Source organism: Theropithecus gelada, chromosome 17 (genome assembly GCF_003255815.1).
Source record: "Theropithecus gelada isolate Dixy chromosome 17, Tgel_1.0, whole genome shotgun sequence".
NCBI classification, from domain to species: Eukaryota; Metazoa; Chordata; class Mammalia; order Primates; family Cercopithecidae; genus Theropithecus; species Theropithecus gelada.
The window spans coordinates 37,104,341-37,127,195 of record NC_037685.1 but is presented as its reverse complement, the minus strand read 5'-3'; the positions used below and the strand labels follow the sequence as shown (position 1 = coordinate 37,127,195).

The window sequence follows — 22,855 nt, the reverse complement described above, 5'->3', positions numbered from 1 at the left end:
GAAACAAACTGTTAATGCTTCCCATGAAATGTCTTTCAGAATCACCTCTTCCACTATTACTATCTAAGCTTCCTGGACAATGACAGTATGATGGTCTTGCCTTAAATCTTCTCTTTTTTGTGTATGCCTCACCCAATGCTACTACACTAATTTCTTACCATATGATGATTTCCTGCAGCATTTAAGAACATAGAATGGTTTTTCACACTTTACATAAATCAGAGTTCAAAAATTTCTCTGCCTTATTTTCAGGGTGATCCATATACTGATTTTACCTGACCTTTAGCTGTATCTTTCCCAATTTCGGTTATCAGCCCACATTTTGGTCAAATCTGAATTTTTCTACTCATCACTCCACAACTCTGAACATCCTCCTTGGTTTTTTTACTTTATATTCTTTATGGTCAGGCTGCAAGTCCCTCTTTCTCCAGTTCTTACCCATCAAATCAACCCAAATTAATCTACAAAGAGAAGGCAGCCTACAGATCTTAAAACTTACCTCTTGAAGCTTAAGTACCATAATGGAATGCAGATGTTTCACCAAATTATCCAAGTATGGAATAAGTAGTGACTTGGGACAGTCTTCAGTGAAGTTAATGAGGGCAGCAGCTGCATGGGCCTGCACACGTTGATTGCCTTGGTCTTCCATGGTCTGCAGCAGAGCTGCAATCACCTGTGAAATGAAACCAAGTGGGCATATATGGTGAAATGTCCACCCCTCTTCCTAAAGTCTGATTTGAGTGTCTGAGGACTTGTTACTTACCTTCTCATGAAATTTCTTTTGGAAACCAGGTGCAAAATCTGTAGCCATCTGTCCCACGGCATTACAGGCTGCATACCTCACTCGTGGATGCTGGAAAACGTTCCCTTTCATTAGTAAAAGCAATAAGGTTTCCACCTGAAGCTACAACACTAATCATTTTCAATCATATATTTACTGGTACTTACAGGATCCTGAAGAAAAAGTAAAACAAAATTTACTATCTCATTTAGAATTCCTTCCATTTGCTGGTGGCACCCTTCACCAATGGCAGATAAGGCCATCAATCCTGCATGCCGATATTTCCAGTCAGCTACAGAAAAAAATTACAGATGGAATACCAATTAGACACTATAAACATGTCATGCTGGTAGAGGGAGATGTAAAAAAGTTCTTATTTGGGAAAGAGTAACAAAATTTTTTTAGAAAGGGTTATATGTATATATAATGTAATATAAAAACATTTGTATATTTACTTTTTAGAAAAATGAACAGAAAAAGTGCCCAACTAGACTACTTGATTCTAAAAGTATGTATCAGGCCAGGCGCGGTGGCTCACACCTGTAATCCCAGCACTTTGGGAGCCTAAGGCAGGTGGGTCAGGAGTTCAAGACCAGCCTGGTCAACATGGTGAAACCTTGTCTCTACTAAATAATACAAAAATTAGCCAGGCGTGGTGGCAGCGGGCACCTGTAATCCCAGATACTCGGGAGGCGCAGGTTGCAGTGAGCCAAGACTGAGCCACTGCACTCCAGTCTGGGTGACAGGGCGAGACTCCGTCTCAAAACAAAAACAAACAAACAAAAAAAATCCTGTATCAATGGTGTGATCTTCATGTCTGCTTTTTAAATCTACTCTATAAAAATATTCACACAAGGTAAGCCAGAATTCCTGTAGAACAGTGTTTACATTATTATTTGTAATCAATAAAAACAATTAGCATGGAATAGGGATTGTGGAATGTATGTGGCAATTAAAAAAAAAATGAGGTAGGCTGTTATGTGGTGATACGACAAACTGTTGAGCAAAAGCTTAAAAAATATGATGTGTCCATACAGTATATTCACTTTAAAAATCCCCTCCGTATATGCATAAATGAGGTCAGAGGAAAGTCTCAGAGAGCTGTTAACAATGGTTACCTGTGAATATGAATTTAAAACCTTGCAAGTTGGCCGGGCACAGTGGCTCACGCCTGTAATCCCAGTACTTTCGGAGGCCGAGACAGGCAGATCACTTAAGGTCAGGAGTTCAAGATCAGCCTGGCCAACATACTGAAACCCCATCTCTACTAAAAATACAAAAATTAGGCCGGGTGCAGTGGCTCATGCCTGTAATCCCAGCATTTTGGGAGGCCGAGGTGGGCGGATCACTTGAGGTTAGGAGTTTGAGACCAGCCTGGCCAACATGGAGAAACTCCGTCTCTACTAAAAGTACAAAAATTCGCTGGGTGTGGTGGTATATGCCTGTAATCCCAGCTACTTGGGAGGCTGAGACAGGAGAATTGCTTGAAACTGGGAGGTGAACATTATAGTGAGCCAAGACTGCACCACTGCACTCCAGCCTGGTTGACAATGAGATTCTGTCTCAAAAAAAAAAAAAAAAAAAAAAAAAATTAGCTGGGCATGGTGGCATGTGCCTGTAGTCCTAGTTACTCAGGAGGCAAGGGCAGGAGAATCGCTTGAACCCAGCCGGTGGAGGCTGCAGTGAGCTGAGATCACATCACCCTGGGCAATAGAGTGAGACTCCACCAAAAACCAGACAAACCAACAAATTTCTAACTTAAAACGTCTGCATTTTAATTTAAGAAAAGAACACATTAATTTATAATTAAAAAAGACAAATGAAAATAAAACACATACAATAATCAACTTTGGGATTGATATATATTATAGGTACAAAGGTAACTGACCAAATAGTAGGGAAATATTCACAGAAATAAAAAAGGATGGCCGGGTATGGTAGCTCATGCCTATAATCCAAGCACTCTGGGAGGCTGAGGCAGGAGGACTGCTTGAGGCCAGGAGTTTGAGACCAGCCTGGGCAACATAGCGAAATCCCATGTCAACAACACCACCAGCAGCAACAGCAATAACAGCAACAGCTGCCCTCCAAGGCAGGTGGGCTTCCACCATCACCTCAGTCAGGGGCAAAAAAAGAAAGAAAGAGTTTCTTTTTTGATAACATTAGATAGAATTTCTTCTTTTAAAAATAAAAGATAACGGATGAAAGAAGATTATATGATTCAAACATTCTAATATTTCTTAAAAGTTCAAATAATGTCACTTTCAAATTCAAATCTAAATATTTTTGGCAAGGAAGTAAATCTGTACATTTTCTTTGGGATTGACAATTTCATGTCAATGAATTGGGTTAAATATGGATGGTAAAAAGACAAGATTAATTTTTTTTTTTTTGATGGAGTCTTGATCTGTCGCCCAGGCTGGAGTGCAGTGGCATGATCTTGGCTCACGGCAACCTCTGCCTCCTGGGCTCACGTCATTCTCCTGCCTCAGCCTCACAAGTAGCTGGGACTACAGGCGCCTGCCACCACGCCTGGCTAATTTTTTTGTTTTAGTAGAGACAGAGTTTCATCATGTTAGCCAGGATGGTCACGATCTCCTGACCTCGTGTTCCGCCTGCCTTGGCCTCCCAAAGTACTGGGATTACAGGTGTGAGCCACCATGCCTAGCCAAGATTAATTTTTAACAGTCTAAATATATCTTAGAATTTAAGCTTTAGAAAGGGCACAACTTCACTATTCTAGCATTTGAAGGACATAGCTTACGATTTTGAAGCATTTGCATAATGTGTTCCTTGATCATCGGCAGAACGAGCTTTCCACCAAGTCCACAAGCCATTCGGTCTAGAGCACTCTCGCCTGCAACTGCATTGCTAAACACATAAACAAAATTATGTATTCAATATATCTGAAATACAAAATAAATAGTAGACTCTACAGACATACGTCTAATTGTATTATTATTAAACTAAGACTGAGAAAGAATTCAAGCTGTCTTTAAATGTGGAACTGAAATTAGGGGTTTAAAAACCCTATAGCTTAGTAAAGAAAAAAAAGAGTAATTGCTTTTATCATGATCCACCATAGTTTAGAAAGTCATGTCTGAATCTTATTTTTCTTTTCTTTTCTTTTTTGAGACAGAGTCTCACTCTGTCGCCCAGGCTGAAGTGCAGTGGCGCTATCTCAGCTCACTGCAAACTCCGCCTCCTGGGTTCACGCCATTCTCCTGCCTCAGCCTCCCGAGTAGCTGGGACTACAGGCGCCCGCCACCACGCCTGGCTAATTTTTTTGTAGTTTTAGCAGAGATGGGGTTTCACCATGTTAGCCAGGATGGTCTCGATCTCCCGACCTCGTGATCCACCCGCCTCAGCCTCCCAAAGTGCTGGGATTACAGGCGTGAGCCACTGTGCCTGGCCTGAATCTTATTCTTCAAGACCATCCTCACCCCCTACCGGCTAAAAACTGTTCTCAGAAACAGCTTCTGACACTTTCAACACTCCAGTAAAAGCAGTGTTGAAAGAGCCTTGTGTATTTCATTTCCTAGAAATACAGTCTTCAAACTTGTCAATGAACAGAACATGGAAAACCGAAAAGGGTGCAGAGAATGTATCATTTTCCCCACTGAGTTTATTCACCTTTAAAGGGGTGCAAACTGCACTGCCAGAAACTATGCATAGTTATGTAAACACAATTCTACTGTTTTCTCTGAAAGCTGAAGGGATGTGGGCATAAAAGCATTTGGACTTATCCTGGCTTAGAACTGGAAGATCAGTAGTGAATTTCACATGCATTATCTTTACTGTGTAAAGACAATACTATAAAAATGAAGCTATAAATTACCTTCAGAACAGGTTTTTAGACTTAAAAAATCTCCCCTTGAAAAAATATTCATGCCCTGTTTACTCACAAATTAGAAAATCTTATTCACCTAGTCTAGAAAACAAAGTTTCTTAAACTGTATAAATTTAAGTGCCATTTACAGGGCAAATTAAAGGACAAGTAGCAGCACATTACAGTAACTGAACCAGAAAGGAAATTCAAGCTAGCCCTGGTCTTCTCTTCAGCCATTATCAGGTGTTTCCAGTGAAAGATTACTTTCATATACTTCAAAACAGTATTAAAGCCAGAAATCAGTCATTTTTAATAATGGGATTAAGTATCAAAAATGCACCATACATTCTAAAGACAAATGTCTTTAATTTTTTCTTTTATTAACCTAGTAGTTTATACTGACTCCAAGTCTTTCGGGCGAATAATTTCAGCTCCTTTTTTTTTGCGACAGAGTCTCGCTCTGTGGCCCAGGCTGGGGTGCAATGACGTGATCTCAGCTCACTGCAACCTCCGCCTCCCGGGTTCAAGAGATTCTCCTAGCTCAGCCGCCCGAGTAGCTGGGATTACAGGTGTTTGCCACCAGGCGCGGCTAACTTTTGTATTTTTAGTAGAGATGGGGTTTCAACATGTTGGTCAGGCTGGTCTCGAACTCCTGACCTCATGTGATCTGCCCGCCTCTGCCTACCAGAGTGCTGGGATTACAGGCGCGAGCCACCACACCCGGCCAATTTCAGCTTTTTTAAAGAAAAAGTGGTAGGATAATGCACTGGGAAGAATGAAAGAAATAGTAATTAACCCCAGTACATTAACTGGCTACATAACCTCAGACAAATCACTCAATCTTCAATCTCCCTTTCTGCATCTGTAATATACCTCTGGGACTACTAATAAAGTTGATTAAAGTAACAGAACTCTGAGGTGCTATGTTTCAATATACATTCATTACTACTGCACAGTGAGTACAGATTTTGGTTTACTTTTCCTGTATTCATGGGACTTCCTAAGCTGAAATAAATAAGCACAATAGTAATTCCAGTGTTACTGTCACCTGGTGTGACTTTTAATCTTTTCACCACTGGATCCTGTCTATCCTGAAGTTAAACTACTTTTTACTAGGAAAATATGATGTGTATCGCAGGGAATTTTGTTGAAACAATTATTCTAAGGGAAGTCTTTGCCTATAAAAGCATTTATCACAAAAAAGCTTCTTTATACATGTTTTAAAAGATACTCAAACTAAAAAAAAAAAAACAAACAAAAAAACCCTTGGAAATAATTTAGAGTAAGACAGTTAAAAACACAGCTACTTTATTTGCTGTTTTCATGTCATACTTTTTTAAAAAAACTTCCTTGTTTGTTGTTGTAGGTATCTTTCCATTCCTGATTACAAAATACAACTTTATGTATTAACTATTAAAGTATTTTTATGAACTTTCAAGGAACATAAATTTTATTAATATGTTATATATGAAAACTAAAGAAAATACTATCTATAAAATGTGACACAGCAATACATACAACAGCAAGGCAAAGTGCCCCATATTCCAGGCGTAAAAGTTTACCTTCAGGTTACAGGGTGCAATGGTGAAGAGATGGGCCTTGGAGCTCTAGGGCTCTCACTGCCACCCTGGACACTATGTTTGATTACCTGTCAAAATCATCATCTTCTAGTTCATCTGCATTTGCCCAGTCCTCATCTTCTTCCAAATCAACCATCATTGCTAACATCTGAGGAACTAAAGTAAACAATTATTTCACATCTGAAGACTGTGACTTTATTTTACCCATACCACTATTTATAAACAAGAATTTTAATATTTCACTTTGCCTCTAAGAGAGTAAGACAGAACAATTATTTGTCTGTGCCCCCAAAACCTGCTTTGTTAAATTTTAACCTTTTGTCATATTTGCTTTTATCTTTTCTTTAAAAAGTAACATTCATAAGTCAAACCCTCCTATGAAATTCCCAAATCCAATTACATTCTCCCCCGGTCACCAGAGGTAAGAAGCAACATCACAAAACAGATGTTTCACATTCCTCAATTGTTTTTTTCACACTTGAACTACAGATCTATATCTCTATACAAAATTACAGTACTATTTCAAGATTCGATTTTTTATATAATAAATGGTTTCATAATATATGCACCTTGGCAATTTGCTTTTTTCTCAACACATAAGCATTTCAATTTAATTAATAGCATTCCATTATATAAACATACTACCCACTGTCCAGCTGATAAACATTTTAGTTGTTTCCAATTTCTTCCTCCTATACAATTTGCTTTGATGAGATTATTACATCTTCTCTCTGACAAGCATGAGTCTAGGCATGAAATCGTTATTACTACCTTCAAATAGTACTAAAAAATTACCAAGCAAGGCCAGGCGCAGTGGCTTATGCCTATAATCCCAGCACTTTGGGAGGCCAAGGCGGGCAGATCACAAGGTCAGGAGATCGAGACCATCCTGGCTAACATGGTGAAACCCCAAATACAAAAAAATTAGCCGGGCGTGGTGGCGGACGCCTGTAATCCCAGCTACTCGGGAGGCTGAGGCAGGAGAATGGCGTGAACCTGGGAGGTGGAGCTTGTTGTGAGCCAAGATCACATGAGCCACTGCACTCCAGCCTGGGCGACAGAGTGAGACTCCATCTCAAAAAAAAAAAAAAAATAATAATAATAATTACCAAACAAGCTGTGCTCTGCACAGCTGTTGCAGAAACTATGTGAGGTTTCAGTGGAGGTCTGTATTATTTCACAAAAATGTGTGAAGTGCCCTGTGGCCGGAATAAGCGTCCTCTTGGTTCTACATCTTTCATCAACAATTGATATTGTCAAACTTTTGGGCAACTTGTATTCCACAATTACACTGGTTTTTATTGAGACTTAGCAGGGTTCATTAGATATCTCAGATCCCTCTTTTATGAATTTCCTGGCTGGGCCTGCTGGTGCACACCTGTTATCCCAGCACTTTGGGAGGCTGAGGTGGGAGGATCCCTTGAGCCCAGGAGTTCAAGATCAGCCTGGGCAACATGGTAAAACCCTATCTCTACCAAAAAACAAAAATTAGCCAGGTGTGGTGGCATGTGCCTGTAGTCCCAGCTACCTGGGAGGCTGCAGTGAGCTGAGATCACGTCACTGCACTCTAGCCTGGGTGACAGAGCGAGACCCCGTCTTAAACAAAAAAAGCAATGAATTTCCTCTTCTCAGCCTTTGTGTATTCTCTAGATAACAAAACTGTTGATTGTGTGCACTGTAATTATTTTCTTCCAGTCTGTGGCTTTTCAGTTCGTTTATGGTATATCTGATTGGTCAAAAAACTGTTTTAACATTTACAAATTTGGCAATGTTTACATCAATGGTTTGTGATTCAGTCTTAAAATGCTTCAGTCTTAAAATGCAGTCTTAATCTACTATTAAGCATTACTTATAAAATGTATCTGTAATATTTAGTTCTTAATTTAATTTTTTTAACTAGTTCTAGTGTGCAAGGTGATATTCAGGTCTTCAGTAGAACCCAAATTATTTTTTTTAATAAGCTGTCTAGAGTTGAAATTTTTTCTCCATAGAAATAACCAGTTATATTCTCAACTCTTAAGTGGGAGCTGAGCTATGAGGATGCAAAGGCATAATAATGATACAATGGACTTTGGGGACTCAGGGGAAAGGTGGGGAGGGGAGTGAGGGATAAAAGACTAAACACTGGGTACAGCGTACACTGCTCCCGTCATGGATGCACCAAAATCACAAAAATCACCACTAAACCAAACACCACCTGTTCCCCATAAACCTATTTAAAAAAAAAAAAAAAAAGAATGAACCAGTTATTCCAGCAACTTTTTTTTTTTTTTGAGACAGGGTCTCGCTCTGTCACCCAGGCTGGAGTGCAATGGTGTGATCTTGGCTCACCGCAGCTTTGACCTCTTGGGCTCCAGCAATCCTCCATCTCAGTCTCCTGAGTAGCTGGAATCACAGGCGTGTGCCACCATGCCCGACTAATTTTTGTATTTTTGGCAGAGACAGGGTTTTGTCACGTTGCCCAGGCTGGTCTCAAACTCAGGAGGACACGCGATTTGCCCACCTTGGCTTTCCAAAGTGCTGGGATTACAGGCCTGAGCCAGTATGTGGGGTCCTAAGAACTTTCGATCAATTATCTTTTTAAAAATGGCTTTGTTCCCAGGTGAGTGGATCCTCTCCTACACTCTATCCTTTGTTCCATCCAATCCATTGTCAACACCCGCATCATCAATGCATTCTAAATTCACAGAGTTGATGGGGCAAGATCTCCACTTTATGTGTCAAAATTGTCTTGGCTACTCCAGGCCCTATGTTCTTTCAGAAGAATTTCAGGATTGTTCTATCATAACCCTAGATTAATTTGAGAACTGACACTTCGTTCTTCTATTAGTCTTTCAATATGTTATTCAACATTCTCCATATAAGTCTTATATACCTTTTGATTTATTCCCAGTTACAACTCATGCCTATAAAATTTTCTAAGTGATTACTACATATAATGGAACACTTACAATAAAATGCTCTCATATCTAAGGATCTTGCTTAACCCTTTGATTAGCAGTTTATCTGTTTAGTCTTTAAAATTTTTTGTAGACGATAACCTCATAGCCTACAAATAAGCAATACTTTTGTTTCTAATTCTTTTTTTTTGAGACAAGTTTCGCTCTTGTTGCCCAAGCTGAAGTGCAATGGTGCAATCTGGGATCACTGCAATCTCCGCCTCCTGGATTCAAGCAATTCTCCTGCCTCAGACTCCTGAGTAGCTGGGATTATAGGCGTGCACCATCACACCTAGCTAATTTTTTGTGTTTTTAGTAGAAACGGGGTTTTAGCATGTTAGCCAGGCTGGTCTCGAACTCCTGACCTCAGGTGATCTGCCTGCCTCAGCCTCCCGAAGTCCTGGGATTACAGGCATGAGTCACCGCACCCGGCCATCATTTCTAATTCTTATAACTTATTTTTATCTCTTAATGCATCAGCTGGGGCAGTCAGTACAACACGAACAGTGATAAAGGAGATATTTTTCTTGTTCCTGACTTTAATGGGAATGTTTCTAAAATTCCAACCACTACCTCAGTGTAAGACAAAAGGTAGGTACCACTACGAAATAAATCTGGTGATGTATTTACCCTCTAAATTAAGTGTTCAAGTACTCATTAGCTCATTAAGAAATGGCTAGGCCAGAAAATGATCAGGTTAGTTCTCAAGTCCTTATCCCAGCACAATGAAACTTTAAAGTAGTATTTCCATAGCACAATAGCCATTTAAGTTTCTGCTGCAATGAGGGTCTATAAAACAAAAGCAATGTAATATAGTGAACAGAGCCACGACTAGAGTGTTAGACCTTGTTCTAATCCTATCTTCACTGGTAACACACATTATTTTGGTTTGCAGTTCGCTACTGTATATCTATATATCCCTGCTTAATTGTTTTTGACTGTATTAACTGTGCCCAATATTTAACATATAAATGATAGAATCTGTCACGGTTCACTCTAGAAATGTTATTTTTAACACCAGATTTCAGGGTGCCTGCAAAGTCTTAAAGGCATAATCACAATGTGGGGGTCCACGCTTGCATGTATTGAGATGCATTTTCCCAAATTCATCTGATTCTAAAAGGATATTCATTATATTCTCAACAATCTGAGAAATTACACAACCCTCAGCAAATTTATCCAAAAATTTGGCCACATTACACATAAACTATCTGAAGACTGTTGACTTACTAGTCTGTGCAACAATATTGGTATGTTTTCTTAACATAGCAGCTGCAGTCTCAGAGAGGGTGACAATCACTTCAAGGGCAAGCTGGCGTTGCATATTGTTGAGGCTAGTGTCTCCACACAACTACAAAGAAGACATATTTGTATACATTTAATAGTTTAGATTAGTCCCTGCAAATAACAAACAGAACGTTTACTAACGTACTTAATTTACCTTTAGACTTAGCTGTAGAGTTGCTTCCAAGTGAGGACGCAAATACTTTGGAACAGTATCTGCAATCTCAACAAGGGATTTTAGGACAGAATCATCATTCTGGTAGCACGAGTCATTTACAGCCTAGAAAAGATGAAATAGAAAGTCTGTGTTGAAGATTCACTTTACGATGCCTCCTTAGCCAAAACATTCCTAAGATGCTGACAATAGAGAAATATTACTAAACTATTTTTCACTAAGTAATTTAGCAATCTATATTATGCAAATGTTCTACCTGCAGGCACATATATACCTTCCTTTCAATGGATGTTAACCAAAACATACAAAACAGACTTACATTTAAGTCAAAATGAAAATCAGTGAAACTATAATAACCATTACAATACTTAAGGCTGCCAAGGAATTACTTTTTTATAACCAGGAGTCCCTTTCCTTTGTCCTTTTATTTTTTCAGCAATAAAGTCTCGCTCTGTCGCCCAGGCTGGAGTATGGTGGCACGACCACAGCTCACAGTACCCTCCAACTCTTGTGCCTCAGACTCCTGAGTAGCCAGGACCACATGTGTGGCCATGACACTCAGCTCTTCTGTCCTTTCTTATATCCATGTCCTAGTTGTTTTCATACGCACAGTAAGTACTAGAACCTATAAAGTGTCCAATATTACCCATTTTATTTATCTTGGATGTTAAGTCTGGTCACTGTGGTATTAAAGTATGCATTTTGTGTTTATCATTATCAATTTCAGAATAACAACTCTTAAAAGTTGTGGTAAACATTTTAACTTACTCTAAATCCAGAGGAAGAAAACCGGGATTAGATTTCAAAAGTAACTAGAGATTTCAGATAATAAACTACTAAAGCAATAATATGTTATAGTTAATGTTCTGTCACAAAACTATCTTTTAATTGTGATAGCATGGGGAGAGAAGTTTCACTAAATCCTTTAAATAAACCTTTATCATGTGGAAACCTTCAATTTTAGCTCCTCTAAATCCTCTGTAACTCAGTGGTTCTCAAGGGGAATGGTTTTCCACCCAGGAGATATTTCCTGATGGTCACACGGTTGAGGATGGGCAAAGGCCATGGATACTAAATGTCCTGACCTGAGACACAAGCACAAGGGACTTACATGATCTTCTCATTATGCATTTCACATTTGTACAAACCCCAGACATTTATAAAAAGGAAAAACTCTTTATAGTGATCTGAACCTAGAGCCTAACTCACCAATTATGTTTTGTCTGCTTTCAACAACTGTTATCCCCCCGCAATGTAACTACTGTATCAATCAAGAATGGATACATACAGGTGGAACATCCCAAATCCAAAATGCTCTGAAATCCTCAACTTTTTGAACACAGACACGTCACTCAAAGGAAATGCGCATTTGAGTATTTCGGATTTCTGACTTGAGATGCTCAACTGGTAAGTATAACACAAACACAGTGTTTCAAAATTTGAAAAAATTTTGAGATCCGAAACACTTCTATTCCCAAGTATTCTGAATAAGAGAGACTCACTCTCTACATTGCTTTGTTCAGAACCTTACTATTTTAGGAAATCTTATCACCAATTCTAATGGGAACTGTGGTGTTTGACTTACCAATATCTTTGTTATCAGTCCAGTTTTAGCTATTACATTTGTATAGATCACTTGGAAACCACCTAGTCTGTTATGTCTTTTAGTGTAGTCTTGTCTGACCATTCACATAAGGAAAAGCAAGCCATTTTATTATATGTTTTCTTTGTAGTTCTTTATATTTAGTTAAGGCCATACATATATTCTAAAAAATTGTGCACATATATGTTACATTACTTATGCATTTCATCTTTAGAAGAGTATTTGAAAAATTACTAAAAATTGTCATAAAAAAGGAGTTTGGAGTCTGAAGATTGGGAACCACTAACTTGTACAATCTTTTAAATTTTATTTTAATTAATATAAATTTTTTTTCCCCAGGAGCATAGACTCAACTTGCCCTGAATATATACTCTATCTTGTCTAATCTTATTTTGCTTTCTGATTAAAGCAGAAAGTATCCTTAAAACATTAACATCCTTAATGATAATGTGAATTAACCATAAACTTACATTATAATACAAACTTACACACCCTGTAGTTAAGAGTAGTTTCTCCTTATGTAAAATGGACCTTAAATCTCACAGGTTATTTGACTGATTTAACGGAAATAATCTACATGACCATATATTCAATAATAAGCATATAACTGCTTACACCATTTACTTTACAGGAAAATTTTATAAGTATAAATATTTAAGAGACTAAAAATGTCTTTCAAAGGCAGTAACCATAAGCTCAATGGAGACTGAGATCTGCATGTTTTGTTCACTCTTGTATCCCCAGTGCCAGAACATAATAAGCAATATGAATTTATTGCTTATAAATATTCATATATAAATTCATAATAAGCAATATGAATTTATTGCATAAATGATTGAATGCATTAAAGAACCAAGTAAGGTATAATTATGATTTATTCTATACTGTTTTCATACCTGTAGAAATCCTGGTAGCAAGTCTGCAAAATGTTTGAACAGAGCAACATTATGCTCATTTGCAAGTATAAATGCAGCTGTAGCTCTAGCAGATAAAGTTCTAATCTAAAATGAAGAGGAAAAAATGTCAAGTATGAGAAATTTTTGATAAATGCAAATTCAAGCTTTCTTACTCAAGATCAAATTATTCTTTATCAGTAAAACTGGTGTTTACTTTTTTTTTTTTTTTTTTTTTTTTTTTTTAGAGACGGAGTCTCGCTCTGTCGCCCAGGCTGGAGTGCAGTGGCCGGATCTCAGCTCACTGCAAGCTCCACCTCCCGGGTTCCCGCCATTCTCCTGCCTCAGCCTCCCGAGTAGCTGGGACTATAGGCGCCTGCCACCTCGCCCGGCTAGTTTTTTGTATTTTTTAGTAGAGACAGGGTTTCACCATGTTAGCCAGGATGGTCTCTATCTCCTGACCTCGTGATCCACCCGTCTCGGCCTCCCAAAGTGCTGGGATTACAGCCTTGAGCCACCGCGCCCAGCCGGTGTTTACATTTTAAAGTATAAAAGTAAAAACCTCCTAATATACTAATTTCTTTCACAAATTAGATTAAAATAGATGGCAATATTAATAGGATTGAAATTATTTACCGATGGGTGTTCCTGATCTTGCATACACTGAACTAACATCCGTTTGATGACGTCTAAATAGTGCTGCTGCTGGTTCCCAAAAATTCCAGGGAAGTTCCTAAAAGATAATCCAAACATTCTTTAAAAGCTACATTATATTAATATCTTGGTAAAGTATGAGCTAGAATCTCTAATGAACTGTTTACCTGACTCAGTACGCATTAATCCATAGGTTGAACATCATCTACCCATTTTCTAAGCAATCCTGTTTTTGGGTTAAGTGAATGAAAACATACTGGAGAAGTCTGGGCTGGGAGTAGAGGCTACTCAACAGCCCATTCCCAGCTACATGCTTTTATCCTTATTACTCTGTCTCAGTCGAAAGCTGACCTGGAGTGCAGGATGGGACAAGAGCAACCACAGGTTTTCAGATGAAAACTACAGTAACTATGCTCTCTGACCATCTGCATTCTCTAATCTGAATTACTGATATTAACAAAGATACATAAGACAACTAAAGTAGAAAATGATATAATGCCTAAAATGTGTATGATCTTGATCACATTTTAGGTGTAGTAGAAAAATATAACACAGTGGGGCAAAGAATAATCACTTAATTCTAAACTTAGACTATTTGTTTATAAATATACATGTTTGTTAAAATATTATAAAATTTGGCCACAGAAGATCCAGAAAACATAATGGGGATTCACCTGCATTCTCCTTCTCCTCTTCAAGACACCATTATTAATGTGGTTTTTGAAAAGCTACATTCAGTATTGTGTTAATCTCCAAATAAACGAGAGGAAACTGTTCAATAAAACTTTCAGAATCATAAAAGACAAAGAGAAAGCAAGCAAGCTGTAGAGAACCTTTGTGTACAAAAAAGATCACAACGTGAAATAAAAGGCCCTTTAAAAAAATTTTTGCTTCCAATACAAATACAAACAAAGCTTATGTAAAGGCATTATTTTCATTTTAAGTATAAAGTTAAATTAGGCTAAAATAATCAATTAAAAGGTGTTTAGGGCATTCATGAAATCAAATGTCTCAAAAAACTAGATGAATGTATATACCAGAAAATGTGAAGGGCAGCTTCCCGCAGTCCCACATTTTGAGAGCTGACCGAATCAAAAAGGAACTTCAAACCTTCGGGCCACTGGTTATTGCCATCTTCATCTAAAAGTAAAGAAATCCAGACATGAAGTGTGTAAGTCAGAACTTCAATATTATAGGAATAAATCCTTTCATTTCCTAAGCCTCATTCAAAACATGGCGTAGCGAAAAATGTCACTTTTGCCATTTTTAAGAACTCCATAACATTCTGTCCTTTAGCCATAAAAATGGCATCATAATTGTGTTAAAAAAAAAAACAACAACAACAAACCAAACAACTCTGTATTTGGGTTAATCAGGTATCAGCAGAGGTTCTTTCTTTTGAGATGGAGTTTCGCTCTTTTACCCAGGCTGCAGTGCAATGGCGTGATCTTGGCTCACTGCAACCTCCACCTCCAGGGTTCAAGCGATTCTCCTACCTCAGCCTCCTGAGTAGCTGGGATTACAGGCACCTGACACCATGCCTGGCTAATTTTTATATTTTCAGCAGAGACGAGCTTTTGCCATGTTGGCCAGGCTGGTCTCAAACTCCTGACCTCGGGTGATCCAACTGCCTCTGCCTCCCAAAGTACTAGGATTACAGGCATGAGCCACCGCGCCTGGCCCGCAGAGGTTATTTCTAAGGAGTGGAATTTGAAGAGAAGGCAGCACTTTTAACTGTACAAATATCTGATTGCTTGACTCCTTTATATATACCATTGTCATTAAAGGGTTGAAAAAGTAGGCAAAGCTAGTATTTGGTGGCAAGGTCTTGAAATCAAAGTAACGATTACTTTGGAACTTGAGAAGAAATCAGGGTTAGAATCTCAGGACTCACACAGGGTGCTCACACTTTGCAGTTTGGTGCAAATAGTGCCAGAGGATGTTATTAATATGTTTATTATTTAACAAGATTAGGAGATTTTAAATAATACTTTATAATAAAAATGAGTTGACCACAAAAATCTACTGTGCCATTTATGAGACTATGGTTAGATTGTTGCAAAGACCTTAAGAGTTACACAACTCACAGATGAATTACAGATGTTTTCTTTTTAAACTTCCCCCCATATTTGAACTCTTGTGAAATGACAAGTGTGCTGCTAAGCTGACATTAAATGTCTCTTCAACCTAAAGATGATACTTTGAGGGGAAATAAAATAGTAGCTTAAAAAAAATCTATGAGAGCACTTTGAACACTTTGGAAAGGTTTGCATTGTTAAGTGTTTCTGAATAAGAAATGATGTCACCTACAAAAATTCATATCTACATACTTAAAACTGGAAAGTAGTTTTCTGAACAATTTTAAAATATTCAAAATTAGGGCCAGGTGCTATGGCTCATGCCTATAATCTCAGCACTTAGGGAGCCCAAGGTGGGCAGACCATTTGAGGTTAGGCATTCAAGACTAGCCTGACCAACAGGGTGAAAGCCAGTTGGCACCATCTCTACTAAAAAAATACAAAAATTGCTGGGCGTATGGGAGGCTGAGGCAGGAGAATCACTTGAACTCGGGAGGTGGAGGTTGCAGTAAGCCGTGATCACACCACTGCACTCAAGCCGGGGCAACAGAGCAAAACTCTGTCTAAAAAAATTAATTTGAACTCATCTAAAATATAAAGAACTGACACATTCCCCATTAGTTTCTAAGAAATGGTTGATATAAGAAAGCATACAATCTGCTAGCTGAATTGAACAAGAACTTACTGCATTACTGGTTGATGAGATTTTAAAATTAGTGTCATAATGTACTAAGCTCAATCAATAATAATGTTCCATTTAACCTTGATCTTCATTTCAACTATTAAAAATGCCATCTAAACAAGCTGCACTTACAATCACACTTATAAATGCCTGTCCAAAAAAAAAAAAAAAAAAAAAAGAAAGTGGTGGCCACACTCTCTTCTACGAGCAGGAAGTACAAAGATGAGTGGGACAAAACCCGAGACACCATGGAAGCTGTCATGGCCCTGGAGAAGAACTTGAACCAGGAACCAGGCCCTTTTGGATCTTCATGCCCTGGGTTCTGCCTGCACAGATTCCCATCTCTGTGACTTCTTGGAGAGCCACTTCCTAGATGAGGAAGTGAAACTCATTAAGATGGGTGACCATGTGACCAACCTCCACAGGCTAGCTGGCTCCTAGGTTGGGCTGGGCAAGTGTCTCTTCGAAAGGCTCATCATCAAACAACACTAAAAGCCCAGGAACCTCTGAGGGTCCCCCTCAAACTATCAGGGCTTCTGTCTGAGCCTCTCCCTCCAGCCACCACGCTGGAGACCTCTCCCAAGCCCTAGACCAAATGGAAATAAAGCTTTTTGCAGCAAGATAAAAAAGTAGCATGTTCAATTACATTATTATTATTTTTAGTTGGCCAAAAAGGATTTTTACCTTTAGTAAAATGCATTTTATGATGTTTGCCTTTTACCTCACTTAAAAAAATATTTTTTGGGCAATAAAAATGTACACAGTAGGCTGGGCACAGTGGCTCACAACTATAATCCTATCACTTTGGGAGGCTGAGATGGACAGATCACCTAAAGTCGGGAGTTCCAGACCAGCCTGACCAACATGGAGAAACCCTAAAAATACAAAAAAATATTAGCCGGGCGTGGTGGTGCATGCCACCAGCTAATTCCAGCTACTCAGGAGGCTGAGGCAGGAAAATCACTTGAACCTGGGAGGCAGAGGTTGTGGTGAGCTAAGATCGCACCACTGCACTCCAGCCTGGGCAGTAAGAGTGAAACACTATCTCTTAAAAAAAAAACAAAAACAAAACAAAGACAAGACATAGTATATGGCTGCATAACAGTATATGTATATATTTATCAGCATACATATACAACAGCAAAAGCACTGGAGTCACTGATTTTTAGTTCAACTGGCAAGTTTAATGTACAAAGTAGGTTATACCATTAATTAGCCCGTGCTTCTAAAACATTATAGATTTAGAAGGAAATATAACTGTCCATTTTCAAGCAAATTACAAAATTACTTTTCCACATGGATTTTTTTGTTTTTTTTTTTTTGAGACAGAATCTTGTTTTGTTGCCCAGGCTGGAGTGCAGTGGCATGATCACGGCTTACTGCAGTCTCCAGCTTCTGGGGTGCTCTCCCATCTCAGCCTCCCAAGTAACTGGGACTACAGGTGCACACCATCATGCCCACTAATTTTTTGTAGAGATGGGGTTTTGCCATGTTGCCCAGGCTCGTCTTGAACTGCTGGACCCAAGCGATGTGCCCACCCTGGCCTCCTAAAGTGCTGAGATTACAGACGTGAGCCACTGTGCCTAGCCTCACATGGGTACTTTGAATACCAATAGTAAGTCCTATGACTGGATTTCACAAACATCTGTCTGTAATTTCTGGCTCTAAATGCAAAATCCACAAGCACACTCATTTTAAACAGAATAAATGCTACTCAGGTACTTATGAGTCTTACTCTAAGATTCCACTAAAAAAAAAAAAAAAGGAAGGATATACCCATGTTTTTGGTAACATGAGTGCACCTGCATACACACCTATTAAATTCCTGGCCAGTTCTGCCGCAATATCACAAACTTTTTTCCTCATACTAGATTGTGTTTCCATCTGAATAATCATGAGTAGCTCACTCTTGATGGCAGTCTGAACATCAGAGGGAAGTGTTGGATAGACTTCATCAAATGCAGAGGACAAGAGACGTCTTAGGAGAACGGCGGCCATTTGTCTAGCCTATAAATAGATAACATTGTTAATAACTAGATTCACTCTGCCATTGATGTATTTCACTATTGTATTTTTATATTTCAAAAGCGCCTTGCTAATTTTCTAAAGAAGTAAATATAACTATTTCTAATTACATTATCTATTACATAGACTTATTTTCTTAGTGCCACAAAATAAGCCATTGGTACTCAAGGTGAGGAGAACTCCTAATCACATTACAATTCAATTAGGAACACATATCTTAGCAATGACAAACCTGTCTTTAATCCCTATTTTTAACACATTATTTGGGAGAAAAACAAAACTTAAATTGTAAACCCTATAATGAATGCTCTTTTCCTACCTCTCTGTCTGGTCTCATTCTAGAATATCAAGTGCCTTTCCCACCCAACCTTAGGCTCCCAGACTGACTTAACTTGTTACATAACTGCCCTTTGATTAACATCTTAGATAAAATGCTTCTTTCATGCAAACAAACATTACAAGATCCCAATACCTAAAAAGTGCTAATCCATCTCAACATGTGTATTCTTGGATTTTCATTTTCAAATCTGTGTAGTTAAGTTTGGCATTTTCTGTATAACATTTCTTGAGATTATCAAAAGAAAAGCTAAGACAAATGCCATACTCAAATTTTATCAAATCGAACCAATAAACTATTGGGAATACTGCACCTAACCTTTCCTGCTCTTGATTTCTCCAAGTTGATGTTACTCATTATCACTATAATTACTTTGGGAATTTGACCAACAAAAAATGTTAAGCTATACAAATAAAATTGATAATTTTTTTTCTCCACTACTTTTCACTGAAAAATCTTTTTATTGAAACATTTATGGTAGGTAGAAACCTTTACAAATACTTAACATGTTCTAGAAATAATTCAAAGTGGTTACAATTCTTATAAAAGTGGTTAAAACTCACGTGCAATTCTTCCCACACATACACCAAAAACTAAAGATATAATCAAGATGCTGTCACTAATTCACAATAATCATCTAATTCTTAAATCAAGTTAAGATTTAAATAAGGTGGCCGGGCGCGGTGGCTCAAGCCTGTAATCCCAGCACTTTGGGAGGCCGAGACGGGTGGATCATGAGGTCAGGAGATCGAGACCATCCTGGCTAACCCGGTGAAACTCCGTCTCTACTAAAAAATACAAAAAAAAAACTAGCCGGGCGAGGTGGCGGGCGCCTGTAGTCCCAGCTACTCGGCAGGCTGAGGCAGGAGAATGGCGTGAACCTGGGAGGCGGAGCTTGCAGTGAGCTGAGATCCGGCCACTGCACTCCAGCCTGGGCGACAGAGCGAAACTCCGTCTCAAAAAAAAAAAAAAAAAAGATTTAAATAAGGCTTAATACAAGTTTTTAAAATTAAAATTCAATAATTTTCATTATTATTCTTGGCTTTAAATTCTGTTTACTAGCTAACTTGCACTAATCTTCAAGAATTAAAACAGTCATCTGTTTTTAGTGATAGAAGTCACCCTACATAGGGTTATTCACATTTGACATCCATTTTGAGTTACAGAAAAAAACATGCTACAAAAGCAAAAAAGCACCTCTTGTCATCTAGGAAAAAAAACCTGGGATACTTTCATATGGCTTTTAAAGTGGTTGGGAGAACATGAAGTTGCTAGTCGAAACTGATTGACTATTCATCTGCTTAGAGAAAATTGATTGACTGGAAGAAGTCAGGTGAAACATAATGTAAAAGTTTGGCGTGACTTATTTCCATCAAGGATAAGCATTTTACATATAGTTTGACTGCTAGCAAAAAATTCTTACACTATGAACTCTAAATGTAATGTTTTGTAGGCAGAATAGTTTTTTAGACTTGGGTATTTTTATACCTTTTCCAAAGTAAACATATTCAATGGCATTCAATATTTATGAGGATATTAACTTATAATTGGGGGTGGGGGGAAGAAAATTAGCTACGAAATGCCTCAATCAGAAGTATGAAACTATAAAATCCCAGAAAACAGCCTTGTTTTTACCATAGGGAAAAATAATTCTTAAAATGAAAACAAATTTGAATTTGGTATAGGAAGTAGGTAATTAGCTAAAAACCATGATTCTAATAAAATATTCTAGAAAATGTCTCCATTCCTAAGTATATCTTTAGTACATACACTTCATCTAGAGATGGTTATAAGCATAAATTTTTAAAGATTGGAAAAAAATGTTTTTTCAAAACATTGATAACACATCAAAACACTGAACTAATTTACTTCTTCAGAATAAATTGTTTCAAGGAAAGATTTTTAGCTGCAAAAAGCACTTCAATTAGGCTGGGTATGGTGGCTCATGTCTGTAATCCCAGCACTTTGGGAGGCTGACGGGGGTGGATCACTTGAGGTGAGGAGTTCGAGACCAGCCTGGCCAACATGGTAAAACCCCGTCTCTACTAAAAACACAAAAATTAACCAGGCGTGGTGGCGCAGGCTTGTAATCCCAGTTACTACTCGGGAGGCTGAGGCAGGAGAATTGCTTGAACCCAGGAGGCAGAGCTTGCAGTGAGCCGAGATGGTGCCAGTGCACTCAAGCCTGGGCAACAGAGTGAAACTCCATCTCAAAATCAATCAATCAATCAATCAAATCAAATCACTTTAATAATTCTTATGCAATTTATAAAACCATTAACCTTCATCTACCCTAGACACATTATCTTATATGGAAAAAAGGCAATTATCATTAATACAAAGTACTTAAAAAATTACATTATAATTCCTAGGTAGCTTTTAGTAAATAATAAGTACAAAGTTCTAGTAAAGTCTATGTGATAAATCACAATTCTCATTTCTACTACGATCATCATCTTATTTTCCAAGAATGTAATAGTCACAAATATTAAGGTAGTACCTCTTCAGCAGCTGTCGTATTTCTGATGGCTTGTAAGAGGAATGTGATCTTTGACTGGCCTGGGATATTCTCATAGGTTTCCTGCGTGGGAAGAAAAAATGGTTAGGAAAGAATGTTAGAAAACTTCATGAGTAAATCAATGAAAGAAATGAAGAGTGGGAAGGATGCACGAGAAATTATTTAATCTAGGTCTGGTGTTAACACCTTCTGTGACATGAAATACACTTCAGATATGTTAGGAAAGAGAAGATGTCCAAAGGGTTGTTCTCAAGTTCCTTTCTACCTATATCTCTTAAATAAATGTCTCTAATGTGTGTGCATGTTTTCCCAACTTATGATCCCTGGTTAACAAAACTCAAGGTCTAAGAGGGCCAAAAAATTGCCAAATGTGACTTAAGCCATTGTGCTGCCAATATTAGTGCTCACTTAAAAATCACCTTACATCATGAGAAACTGTTTTGTTAACATTTTTTAGACTGGATGATGTACAACTGGTTCAAATTACCACTACTTAGAACCACCAGACATACACCTGGAAATAAGTCAGAGAAACAAAGTATTCAAATCCTTTATGCTACATTTTCTTCCAAGCAAGGATCATACTAAAACCATACTACATAGATAAATGAATGTGGTCAGGATCAATTTGGCCAGGAGGCTTTAATGTCTTTTGTAAATCTATTAGCAAGAGGTTTGTGACTCAGGACACTCTATACTCTGTTAATAATGTAAAATCACAACAAATTGGTTAACAACAAAAAGTTGACATCAATTAAAAGACAGATGATCAGAATGGATTAAAAAACAAGAACCAACTATATGCTGTCCAGAGAAGTGCAGATTCATATGCAAGAATTCTAATTCGTTCACCGTGGAAAAGAAATCAACTTAAGTACACTTGGAACTGCTTCCTCTAAGAAGCCTCCTAGTAAATAGATAATCCATTCTTATCCAGCAATTTAGAGTTGAGTCTTACGTGGGTAACATTAATTTCTTTAGAGCTTACCTGCTCTCATTGCTACCATATCTCTATATCTACGCGGCTTCTCTGGAACGAAGTGACAAGGGAGGAAAAACAAGGCTATTTTGAATCTGTATCTACCTTAAACCTTTTACTAAGTGTCCCATGGCATCCATGAGATATTAACAGATAAGGAAATAAAAGCTTATAAGTTAATGACTTGCCCAAGATCACAGACAATGAATAGCAGACAGAACTCTGGTCCTCTAAGGCCAACCATATTCAAAATCTCTCTGGTATTGAAAGCTGTTTCACTTCATTAAACAACCATTATATTTATGCAGTGCTACAGTTTTCAAACTTTTCAAACATATCTGTCTGGGGAAGAACAGATTTTGGGGGAAAGGAGAATTCAAGATCTTCTCATAACCTCAAGTTCCCATTCTAGTAAAAAGCACATAGGATCATAACAATGCTGAAAACTGTGCCAAAAAGTATTCACAGCTGAGAAGATGGTCTGAATTTACTTATCCA

General features: G+C 38.0%; 1 protein-coding gene across 3 annotated transcripts in view; it reads right to left on the bottom strand.

The window, feature by feature from the left end:
- Positions 1-22,855, bottom strand: part of IPO5 (importin 5) — a 70,604-nt gene that overhangs the window by 20,516 nt on the left and 27,233 nt on the right. For all 3 annotated transcript variants that reach the window (XM_025364802.1, XM_025364800.1, XM_025364803.1), the window contains 12 exons: positions 21,361-21,441; positions 18,313-18,505; positions 14,776-14,878; positions 13,721-13,817; positions 13,088-13,192; positions 10,571-10,693; positions 10,360-10,480; positions 6,259-6,346; positions 3,546-3,652; positions 949-1,073; positions 764-853; positions 500-673 (listed from right to left, as the gene is read on the bottom strand). In XM_025364802.1, coding sequence (XP_025220587.1) covers positions 500-673; positions 764-853; positions 949-1,073; positions 3,546-3,652; positions 6,259-6,346; positions 10,360-10,480; positions 10,571-10,693; positions 13,088-13,192; positions 13,721-13,817; positions 14,776-14,878; positions 18,313-18,505; positions 21,361-21,441 — 1,407 coding nt within the window. The remainder of the gene's footprint in view (positions 1-499; positions 674-763; positions 854-948; positions 1,074-3,545; positions 3,653-6,258; positions 6,347-10,359; positions 10,481-10,570; positions 10,694-13,087; positions 13,193-13,720; positions 13,818-14,775; positions 14,879-18,312; positions 18,506-21,360; positions 21,442-22,855) is intronic.